The sequence below is a fragment of the Silene latifolia genome, chromosome 4 (assembly GCF_048544455.1).
Source record: "Silene latifolia isolate original U9 population chromosome 4, ASM4854445v1, whole genome shotgun sequence".
Taxonomy (NCBI): domain Eukaryota; kingdom Viridiplantae; phylum Streptophyta; class Magnoliopsida; order Caryophyllales; family Caryophyllaceae; genus Silene; species Silene latifolia.
The window spans coordinates 92,779,172-92,792,024 of NC_133529.1; the positions used below are offsets into that span (position 1 = coordinate 92,779,172).

Sequence of the window (12,853 nt, forward strand, 5' to 3'; positions counted from 1 at the left end):
TTCTCCACAACATTCGCTGCAATGGATAACGTGTTTCCAACAATATTATTGACCACGTTGTCCAAATTCAGTTCACCGTCCTCATCCTTCTTAGCATCCTCATTATTACCCATCTCTATATTTTCCTCCTTATTCCCATCATCGGCATTTTCTTCATCCCCAACATTCTCATCGAACTCATCCTGTTGGGATGAAATATACCCGTCCGCAATACCATTAACGGCTGCCACCATAGTAGAGACCGCTGCTGAGGAAGGTAGCTTGATCGTAGCTTGAATAGCAAGAGATCTGTAGCTAGCGAAAGCTGCAGCCGCTACCTTTGCGGCTTCAGCAAGTTTGTGAACAATCTCACACTTACTGTCACTAAGGCCATCAGTTTCCTTGTCACCGCAATGTGGAATATCAGACCCTATATCTGGTTTGCCTTCTTCGTGGTATTGGATGGTTGATTTGGACTGAACATGCTCAAGCTTTGTGACCGGTGGCTGAGGTGCGGGTGCGAGTGTGTGGTAGCTCATGACAAGGGGAGGCTCCACAGAACCTTGACCGAAACCTTTTTTTGCCTTCAACTCCTGTTTAATTCTTTTTGCAATTTTTTCTTTCGTCCAATTACAACAAGTTGGAAACTTTCTTACGACCAATCTTGATTTGTAGACGAAACGGTCCAAGTAAATGTACACGAGCACCATAATGGGTCCACCAAAAAAATTATCTCCTTTCAAGCGTTTGACATCTCTCCACTCCTCCTTTTGCCAAGACTCAACTTGGTCACCAACTTCGTTTGATGAAATTGCACCAATTGAATTCGGAATCGAGTGAAGTATCACCTAAACTTTTTAAAATCCTCAAACTTGCGCGATTCCCTTGCACACCACCCAACAGAGACGAGAATATGTAAACGATGAAATTTCGTTTAAAGTCATCTCCACCATCTTTCTGCATGGATAATTTGTTCAAGACGTGGTGATCATCGATATATTTGTGTGGATATTGCTTTCGGAAGTTTTCCAACGTAGCTAAATAAGCAGGACACTTATCCACATGTGACGCTTCCTCAACAGGTCTTGAACCCATTGGAATGCTCATGCAAAGATGGATGTCCTCCTCTAATACGGGGAGTTTTTGTCAAATAACCATCCCTTTTTTGGGTTGTAATTTGACACTAGCCAATAAGCAAGGTCCCCGGGAACCTTATCATTTCAATCATTAACAGACCGCCAAAGCCCATGTCTTTTATAGCTTGAATCTGTTGATCACTCGGTGGATTTTTCGTATCTTTCAGAAAGTTGTACAACCCTTTTGGCGACATTCGAGTCCTCACCGTAGGCGGTCCCTCGTACGCACCCTCTGTTTTTTTCTTTGGCGGAGGAGCGGCGACTTGCTCAACAACCACTTTGTGATGGTCGCTTCATCTTGTAGCCTGTTTCACAATAATCATCTTTAGCGTCACAAAATAAGCTGAAAGGATACACAAAAATAAGAACTAATATTTATATAGTCTATTTTGGGGGGGATAGGACCTGAGATTCACAAAATAACTCTCCAGTTTCACGAAATAACCTCAAGGATTCTTTTCAATAAGACATAAGATTTATATAGTCTGAATGTGAGGAGAAGACCTGAGATTCACAAAATAACTCCCCAGTTTCACAAATTAACCTCTATGATTCACAAAATAAGGCATAAAATTTATATAGTCTGAATCCAGGGATAAGACCTGAGATGCACAAAATAAACCCCCAGTCTCACAAAATAAGCTATAGGATTCAAAAATAAGCTATATGATTTATAGTCTGAAACTGTTCTTGATCCAACGCCAAGACCAAAAGACACCCTAGGAGGGGACGGGTGAACCCTTTTTTGGGGACGGGGTTAACAGTAGGGGTCGGGTGTCCTAAACGGGACGGGAAAGGGTTTAGGGTTGGATTAGGCGGATCGCTACCGCGGATCCGCCTAATCCAACCCTAAACCCTTTCCCTTGTACATAGTCATTCGACCAACGCCAAGACCAAAAGACACCCTAGGAGAGGACGGGTGAACCCTTTTTTGGGGGACGGGGTTAACGGAAGAGGGGCCGGGTGTCCTAAAACGGGACGGGAAAGGGTTTAGAAATTTGGATACCGCGGATCCGCCTAATCCAACCCTAAACCCTTTCCCTTGTACATAGTCATTCGACCAACGACAAGACTAAAAGACACCCTAGGAGGGGACGGGTGAACCCTTTTTGGCGGACGGGGTTAACAGTAGGGGGCCGGGTGTCCTAAAATAAAACGGGACGGGAAAGGGTTTAGGGTTGGGTTAAGCGGATCCGCTACCGCGGATCCGCCTAATCCAACCCTAAACCCTTTCCCTTGTACATAGTCATTCGACCAACGACAAGACCAAAAGACACCCTAGGAGGGGACGGGTGAACCCTTTTTGGGGGACGGGGTTAACAGTAGGGGCCGGGTGTCCTAAAACGGGACGGGAAAGGGTTTAGGGTTGGATTAGGCGGATCCGCGGTACCGTCGAACATAGTCATTCGACCAACGACAAGACCAAAAGACACCCTAGGAGGGGACGGGGTTAACAGTAGGGGGCCGGGTGTCCTAAAACGGGACGGGAAAGGGTTTAGGGTTGGGTTAGGCGGATCCGCTACCGTGGATCCGCCTAATCCAACCCTAAACCCTTTCCCTTGTACATAGTCATTCGACCAACGCCAAGACCAAAAGACACCCTAGGAGGGGACGGGTGAACCCTTTTTGGGAGACGGGGTTAACAGTAGGGGCCGGGTGTCCTAAAACAAAACGGGACGGGAAAGGGTTTAGGGTTGGGTTAGGCGGATCCGCGGTCGCGGATCCGCCTAATCCAACCCTAAACCCTTTCCCTTGTACATAGTCATTCGACCAACGCCAAGACCAAAAGACACCCTAGGAGGAGACGGGTGAACCCTTTTTGGGGGACGGGGTTAACAGTAGGGGGCCGGAAATGTCAACGGGGCATGAAGTTATTATTGAAGTTATTATTGAAATTGTCATTTGAAGTTATTATGAAACAATAGGGAACGCAAGGATTCACAAAAAACAAAGAACACAAAGCAAACTTCATTAATAAAACATAGTAGTCATACATTATATTTATAAACTATCGACAATAGAACACGGCAAACAAGATAGCAAGTTCAATGCCAAAAATTACAAAGATAGTATTTTAGGAAAAGGGATACAAATGTAGGCTATAGGTTCATAATAGAAGGTAAATCAATAGAACATGCATCTATACAATTGCGTAATAAGTTGAGAATAGCAATTGCAAAAGTGGCTCGTTCAGTAGACATCACTGGAGGTAAAGAACGTAAGTTCTCATAAATTGTAGCGCGATCAATAGCATTCAGAAGGTTCATGGCACTTGGATGGTTATATTGGTGAAAATGAAGGATGAATTTAGCTGACATATTATCGGTCAAAGCAAACATTTGCACGTTTGGAATATTAGGTTAGCACCCCTATGAATAATTAGAATACCCTCCACATGGTTGATTTCAAGAGAAAGCCAATATGCGGCGGTTACAGGAGCATTGGGATGAATAAGAAATAATCGAGACCAATTCCGACACACAATAGCCATATTTGCCTTGTCTTCAAAGGCATCAAGTTTAGAAAATATATTATGCATAACTCCTTGAATATTGAAAACAGAATGTTGTGAGTGATAGCGAGGGAAGATAATTTAACTTCGCCAAATCGGCTTCCTTAAAAGACAAAGCGATTGCGTTTTGTTTTTGAGACATAAGCTGCACGAAATGACGATTCGTCTTCTTCAAAAGCATTAACGACACACCCTTTGCACCAAGACTCCATAATTCACTAAAAATAATAATAGGAACGCATAGTAGGTTAGTAACTAAATGAATAAGTTTCACAATGGCAGATCTAGGTTTCACAACAACTACTCCAAGATTCACAAAATCAAGTATAGGATTCACGTAATTATGAATCAACATTACAAAGCATCGAGAGACGTAACAGAATCTCATCAAGTGCATGCCAGCTAAATTATTACGAAAGTTGTATTCGAAGTTATTATGAAAGATAGATGCTCGAGGATTGACAAAATAAAAGGAAAATAAACTTGATTAATAGAACATAGTATTCATACATTATGTTGATACAACATCGGAAATAGAAAACTACTGATTACATATTTATACAAGGGTGGCTTAGCAAGTATACAAAAGTAAGATTAAATACTAACGGTGATAGACCTAAGTACACCGACCGACAACTAAACATAATAGGTTCATTTGAAATATAATTTAGTAGCTACATCCCTATCACGCAAGGGTACAACTTTAAGTCCTACAACTGTGTTCATAAGGTATTCTTGTCCTCATATTCAGCACAGCTTCTGTACAATTCCTTGTGTTGTATTATAAGGGCATTGTAGGCAAGCTTTCTTTAGATGTACAAGAAAGCAAATATATCAAAGATGAAGATGAGGACGATGAAGATAATCGATCCCTCCAAAACAAGTCTTTCTCATGGCATATATGTTCTGCCATATCCCACCATTTGGTGTTGCTCATTTAGCCAGGAAACCGTCACAACTAGAAGGCCGGGCTAAATGAGCAACACAAATGTTGGGATATGGCAGAAAATATAGGTCGTGAGAAAGGCTTGTTTGTAGGGATCGATCTTCATCGTTATCATCTTCATCTATGATACATATTCTTTCTACTAGTACATGGAAAGAAAGGTAACCTAAAATTCCGTTTTAATACAACCCAAGGAATTGTACAGATGAGGCGGAGTTTGAGCATAGTAATACCTTAAGAACACATTTGTAAGACTTAAAAGTGTACCCTTGCGTGATAGGGAATGTAGCTACTAAATTATATTTCAAATGACCGATAATAGTCCCTACGATCAAGAAGTCTGTCCGGCAAGATAGCATATCCATGTAATGAGCTCAAACTCTGCCTCTTCAAAGATATCGACTACCCGACCCGTACACCAAGTGTCCATAGTTGGCAACGTATACGCAGACAGGAGCAATTGACCTAGGCATATAAATAACTAAAACAGTTCAGACAAAAATAAATGAAAATAACTAAAACATAATAAGTAATACATTTCATACACATACACAAAATGTCATGTTTCGTATAAGTACATTCCAGATAAGTAGGATTAAAAGCCATATCAAAACAAGGTAAAGCATTCAGATGAAGTTTTACAAATGACCAACTATGGACAAAGTGGTCTATAGGTTTCGCAAGATAAGGTCTATGCTTGGACAAGCATTCACATAAACTCATCATAAAAAGATTACAATCATGAGGCGAGTTTAACTTCCGCATTATAATGAGAATGATTCGCAAAATATTCCACCAGATTCACAAAATATTCCACCAGATTCATAAAAACGACTCCAAAATTCACAAAATTAACTCGGGTTTAACAACAACACATCAGACCAATATTCACAATATCACCTCCAAGTTTCATGATACACAAACACAGGTTTAACTTCCTGCATTATAATGAGAATGATTCACAAAATATTCCACCAGATTCACAAAATATTCCACCAGATTCACAAAAACGACTCCAAAATTCACAAAATTAACTCAGGTTTAACAACAACACATCAGACCAATATTCACAATATCACCTCCAAGTTTCATGATACACAAACACAGAACTATGTCGACATTGCAGAATCAACAGAGCACCACAACAACAACAACAAAAAAGCACAATATTAACAAAAACGAAACATATTAAGCAATGAACAATGAGAAAAACCTAATAAACAAAAATTGACGAAGTAAGTATTGAAGAGAGCGAACAGGACATACAAATAGTAGATCGAAAATGCTCCGAAATTGATTTTGTTGCGTTAAATCTTGATCGGATAATTCTTGAGGATGATTAAAACCTGCATTATAATGAAAATGATTTAGTAATACATTATCGAAAAAAATAGTAGATTGAAAAGCGTCTGAAAATAGTAGATCTACAATAATTGATCGAAAATGAAGAAAAATAGTGATACGAATGAGAATATCACATACCTAGATCCGAAAAAGGACGACCGAACAGAGATGATGATGATGATGACGATCGCGATCAAAATATCAGATGATGAACTGCGTGTGATTCAGACGATGATGAACGAAGTTAATCGAAAAACGGTAGTTGTTGAGTGTTGAGAGTAAAGCGAGTAAATGAGTGAAAGACAGAGAGAGGGAGAGAGAGAGAGAGAGAGAGAGAGTATAGAGAGAGAGTAAAATGTCGTAAATGAAGTTGTTGGCTGGCATTTGCTTTAAGTGTATGATTAAATAGGGATACGTGGCAGCATCTGGTGCGTCTATAGTTATTAGATCTGACGGTTTAGAAGGTGTCCAGCCGCCTCACCCTAAGAAGGGTGCCTCACATGATTCAATCTCTCTCTATATATATATATATAGATTCTTTGTATACTTGAAACTTGTAGTCTCATGTTACTCGATACTCCATTATTTTATTGCTTTACTTTACGTCGATTTTGTTGTTAGCTAAATTGATTTTTTTACATGAATATTCAGATCAAACAAGCAGAAAGCACTTGAGGAAAGGTTAACAAACGATTGAAGAAATTATACTCAAAAGTTATTATAATCTATGTTGTGAGAATTAATTTTTTGTTTTACGACTTCGATCGATTCCTATAGTGTGCTTTACTTAATCAGCCCCGTTTTATTAAGGCTGCAAAACATCGTATTATTAGTTACTTCATATGGTGGTGATAGGCCGTATAATTATTATTGTTTCTCTTATAATCATGTCTTTATTTAATCTACTTGTACATTCTCATGTTTACGTGTACCAGGTTTGAAGCTATACGGAAAACACCAAAACAATGTTTTTGACAAAGAGAGAAGCATGGCGTCATAAGTCCTAATAAACAAGTTGAGGATTTAGGTCTCTGGACTTGGTGGTAGAGATATATATCCTTTGTTTGTTGGGTTATTTGCTTATAATTGTCACTAATGTTTTTATTTTGAAGCCATTAATGAGGTTTTTTGCTATACTATATTTGCAACAATTAGCTATATAGGTTAATGTTTTAGTCGGTATTTGATTTTCTAATTCGACATTATGATAATTTAGAGTTGCTCCGTTCCGTTGAATTTCATACGGTTGATTAAAATATACCCTCGCATATATTGAACATTATTAATTCAACATTTCAACTGAATAAAAGGAGTAAGTGATACTTTGTACTACTATTCTATCAAGTCGCCCTGATGCCTTAAAAAAGGAGATGGTCTTATTATATGTTAGGATGATGATTTGAGCTTTTATGGTGAATATTATCTAGCTAATATTTTGTCTACGTAGCTAGAAAATACTCTCTCATGCAGATATTCATCCCTTATTAGCTAAGTAACTAAGTTGCTGAAAACAGCGGATGATATGCATCCATAAAGATTTCCATGGTACTTGATAAGACTAACAAGATGGTCAATCATTAGTAAGACTACATAATTTTATCCAGTTTAAGAATGTTATACGGAGTATATAAAGTAGAAATCAAATTTGAACTTACGAAATAAAATTTACTCTATCTATCTCATTATTATTTGTTTACCTTTGATTAATAATTTCCATGACTTTTATCAATTCATATCGAGTCCTTGGCTTCGTTAAAAAGGAGTTTAAATAGATAAATTATTAGTCTAATAAACTAAAGTAGTATAATGTTGACACAATGCATGGTATTAGACTAGGAAACAACAATATATTATAATTTACCTTTTTTTTGTGCGCACTGCGTAATAAACCCATCAGATGTACATAATAGCATGTAAACCACGCACACCAGGTAAGCCGCCCTTTTTACTAGGGTGACAGGCTCGAAATCTAGAAGGCAAAGCCTCATCCTAGATGGTAAGTGAACTTGCTCTGTGCAGTATAAAACCTAGGGACGGGTAATAAAGCAGTCTGGTTTTCAGGACGCTTTAAAAATACCAGATGATCTTGGAAAATTCTGAATTTTTGTGACAATTAAGTTTTAATATTAAACTGAAACTGTACCAAATCTCATGAATTTTGAGGGAATCTAAGTATTTTTAATATTGACTGAAACAGCCTGAAATTCTGAGATTGCAGACAACAGACTCAGTTTGAGTTATAGGACTTGTTTGTGTAATGAAATGATATAGTCAAGACCTTAAATTTCCACAGAAGATTCACAGGAAATTCAAGACATTAACTTAACAAATTTTAGACTCAAATCCACAGTGAACACAAGATTAAAGCTTAAACTTTGCTCAACACAATTAAACTGAACCACAGACAGGTACAGGTTCAACTTAATGGTGTCAAACTAACTTTGATCAATTAACCTCAGAGATCACAGGTTAATTATCGGGCCAGGGTTCCAAACTACAGTTTAACACAAGTTTGAAAGAAATGAGAGAAGTCTCAAAGGCTAATTTTTCATTCAAAATAATCTTCTTTCATCATTTGAGACACAAGTCCTTATATAGGCCTTGTCTTTGAGTTACAGCTCGAAACCTAACAATCCAAGGGCCAAGATTTAACCTAAGATGAGTACAAACTATCTTAAATATATTACAAGCTGGAAATAAAATTACTAGGTGAAAATTAAACAACAATGGGTAAAAAACAGACTGAATAAAGCATGGAATGCTGCCCTTGTCAGTTGTCTCCTTGTGCACAAGTTACTGTTGCATTGGCTGCTAGCAAAGTCAAGGCTTTTTTTATCCTTTCCACGGCAGGCTTTTGAGGAGAAAAGGAGCAGTGGTCCTTCTGGGACAGTCCCACAAATGCCTCACCCAAAAATAGAAAGTCTGCTTTATGCTTTATCAATTCTTCTCAGCAGCATGTGACTGATTCCTTGCTTGTTTTCTGTGCTGTTTTTCCTTTGCTTTTCCTTGGCTGATCTTAGATGTATGAGACTCTTGATAGACTTAGTTGAGGCCTACTCCAGCTGGCCATATAGGCAGCTGAAAGCTGGACCTGGTGAACCTCTTTACAGGTTGAGTTGAGGGTGGATCATTGGATATTGCTTGGACTTGGTCTGTGGCCTGGTCAGGGTTGGGAGCCCCTGATCCAGCTCCTGCTGCAGCCTCCCCTTCTTGAAAAGAGCTTGACCTCAAGCCTGGTCCCTCTTCATCATTAGATTCACCATAGTAAGGACTCAGGTCTCCCACATTGAATGTTTCATGTACCCCACACTCACAAGGAAGGTCTATCTTGTAAGTATTTGGACCAATCTTCTCAATGACTTCAAAAGGACCCTCTGCTCTAGGCATCATCTTATTCTTCCTCTTAGCAGGGAACCTCTCCTTCCTTAGGTGGATCCATACAAGATCACCTGGCATAAATTCTTTCTTCTGTTTAGGAGTCTTGGCCTGTTTCTTATACCTGTCATTGGCTTTCAAAATTTGTCTTTTGACAGTTTCATGGAGCTTCAGCATCTGTTCCACCCTCTTCTTATCATCATAGTTTACTTCCTCCTTAGGTACACTTGGAAGATCTAAAGGCATCAGAGGATTGATCCCATAAACCACTTCAAATGGACTGTGACCAGTTGCAGATGATGGAGCTCTGTTGAAAGCAAACTCTGCTTGTGGCAGTTTCAAATCCCAATCTTTTAAAGACTTGCTAACAATGCACCTCAATATCATGCCCAAGGTTTTGTTGGTGACCTCAGTTTGGCCATCTGTTTGTGGGTAGTGGGAGGTGCTGAACAGCAATCTTGTATTGAGAAGCTTCCATAATGTCTTCCAGAAATAACTCATGAACTTGACATCTCTGTCTGAGGCTATGGTCTTAGGAACCCCATGTATCTTGACAATATTGCTAAAATAAAGTTCAGCAACACTCACAGCATCCTCAGTTTTCTTACATGCTATGAAATGAGCCATTTTACTGAACTTGTCAACTACAACCATCACTGAGTCATTTCCTCTTTGAGTTCTTGGTAAGGCTATGATGAAGTCCATGCTCACATCTTCTTAAGGTTTGTTTGGCACTGGCAATGGTGTGTAGGGGCCTGCCTGAAAGGAGCTCTTGGCTTACTGACAGATGGAGCATCTTCTGAGCATTATCTGGACATCTCCCATCATTTTGGGCTAGTAGAACTGTTTCTGCAAGATATCCAGAGTCTATTGGACCCCAAAATAACCTCTTAACCCACTAGAGTGAACTTCTTTGATCAACAGATCCCTGTATGACCCTCTTGGAACACATAGCTTATTTCCATGGAACAGGAAACCCTTCTGCAGTAAGAATTTGGTTCCCTGAATCTTAGTCCCTTCTGTTTGAGCCAACCAATCTTTATAGAAGTCAAGGTCATCTTTGTACAGCTCTTTCATGAACTCAAACCCAAGAACTTTCTGCTCCATAACTGATAGTAATGAATATCTCCTGGACAGTGCATCAGCAACAATGTTTTGCTTACCCTCTTTGTACTTGCTTGAAAATGTGAAGGATTGTAAGAACTCAACCCACTTGGCATGCCTGTGATTTAACTTATGCTGGCCATTGATATATTTTAAAGCTTCATGATCTGAATGCAGCACAAAAGGTTTTGGTTTCAAGTAGTGGCTCCAATGCATAAGAGCCCTGACAATTGCATAGAATTCTTTGTCATAAGTGGAGTAGCTTAGCTTGGCTCCACTTAGCTTCTCACTTAAGTAGGCCACAAGCTTCCTCTCTTGAATCAATACAGCTCATATGCCAACACCACTGGCATCACATTCTACCTTGAACAAACTGTTGAAGTCAGGTAGCCTGAGAATGGGTGCCTCACACAACATCCTTTTGATCAAGTTGAATGTTTGCTGAGCATTCTCAGTCCATTTGTACTCTTTGTTCTTCATACACTCTGTGATAGGGGCAGCAACAGCACTGAAATTTTTGATAAATCTTCTGTAAAAGGAAGCAAGGCCATGGAATACCCTCACTTCAGTGATGCTCTTAGGAATTGGCCAAGATTTAATAGTATCAATCTTATCTTGATCCACATAAATCCCTCTCCCAGAGATGATATACCCTAAGAACTTATTTTCAGATGCCAAGAAGGTACATTTCTCCAATTTTCCAAACAATTTGCTGCCTCTCAGGATTTGGAATACTTTCTCAAGGTGGCGTAAATGTTCTCCTGTGGTTTTGCTGTAAATTAGGATATCATCAAAATACACTACAGCAAACCTTCCCAAGTAAGGCCTCAACACTTTTGTCATCAATCTCATAAAAGTGCTGGGGGAATTTGATAACCCAAATGGCATAACCAACCATTCATAGAGCCCTTGGTTAGTTTTGAAGGCAGTTTTCCACTCATCACCTTCTCTGATTCTCACTTGGTGATAGCCTTGCCTAAGATCAATTTTAGAAAAGATCCTGGTACCACTTAACTCATCCAGCATGTCATCAAACCTAGGTATAGGGAACCTATACTTGACTGTGATGTTGTTGATCGCTCTGCTATCAATACACATCCTCCAAGTGCCATCCTTCTTAGGTACCAACAGTGCTGGACAGCACAGGGACTCAAGGATTCCCTCACAAATCCCTTGTTCATCAGCTCATCAATTTGTTTCTATAATTCTCTTGTAGCATCAGGATCACACCTATATGCAGGCCTGTTAGGGAGTACAGATCCTCGCACAAGGTCAATCTGGTGCTCAATACCTCTTAGTGGAGGCAATCCACTAGGAAACTCAGCAGGGAAGACATCCTGGTAGTGCTCCAGTAATGGCCTAACCTCTGCTGGCAGTTGATGCTCTATATCCTCATGAATTTCCTTGGACAACAAGATGAGAACAGACTGTTCCTGTTGCATTTCCTTGATCATTTCTGCTTCAGATAGAAATAGAACCCCATTAAGTCCATCAGTCACACTTGGACTCCCATAGTTCTTCTGATTAGGTGGTAGAGGAGTCAATGTGATCTTTTTGCTGCCTTGTTTGAAGGAATAGGTATTGCTCCTTCCCTGGTGGATAGAATTCTTGTCAAATTCCCATGGTCTACCCAACAATAGGTGGCATGCATCCATAGAGACCACATCACACAAGATCTCATCTTTATAAACAATTCCAATTGAAAATGGAACCAGGCATTGTTTATCCAACTTGACCTCTGCTCCCTTGTTTAGCCATCTGAGCTTATAAGGGTTGGGGTGCTCCTGGGTATTGAGGTTAAGCTTGTTAACCATGGTGACAGATGCTACATTGGTGCAGCTTCCACCATCAATGATCAAGTTGCAACCTGCCCTGAATAGTACATATACTCCTGAAAATGAGGGATCCTTGATCCTCCTCCAAAGTTGCCTGTTGAAAGTGCATTACCCTCAATAAAACCAGACTATGGCCTGGATCAGGATGAGCCATGACCATTTCCTGGTTGGGTTCCTCCTCAAAGGTTGCCTCCTCATTCACTGGTTCCTCCTCAAACTCAACTGAACCCTCTCTTTCCCATTCCTCTACTTCTATTGTTGTTAGTGCTGTCTTGGAAGGACAGTCATGGTTTGAAAACCTCTCCATCACTACATGAACAGCATTGAGCAGTGTGTCCACATTTCCTGCAAGAGTTTCTATTCTGGTCTCAATACCAGCAAGTCTCTCTTCACTCATGGTTGTTTTTGTGTTTTTGTTATAGGTAGGGTTAATGAACTCACAGCTTCTCTCAACCCAAGACTAACACAAAGGTGGAATTGTGTTAAACCTGAGCTCTGATTACCAAAATGCAGTATAAAACCTAGGGACAGGCAATAAAGCAGCCTGGTTTGCAGAACACTTTAAAAATACCAGATGATCTTGAAAAATTCTGAATTTTTGTGACAATTAAGTTTTAATATT

General features: G+C 39.7%; 1 protein-coding gene across 1 annotated transcript; it reads right to left on the bottom strand.

Annotated features, from left to right (window-relative positions):
* Positions 1-11,595: 11,595 nt before the first annotated feature.
* Positions 11,596-12,210, bottom strand: LOC141651781 (uncharacterized). The gene has a single exon (XM_074459479.1). It carries the CDS (start codon positions 12,208-12,210, stop codon positions 11,596-11,598), a length of 615 nt encoding a protein of 204 aa, XP_074315580.1.
* Positions 12,211-12,853: the final 643 nt, after the last annotated feature.

Excerpts from the sequence above, each read along its gene's own strand:
- LOC141651781 (XM_074459479.1), bottom strand. The coding sequence starts at position 12,210 with ATGGTTAACAAGCTTAACCTCAATACCCAGGAGCACCCCAACCCTTAT.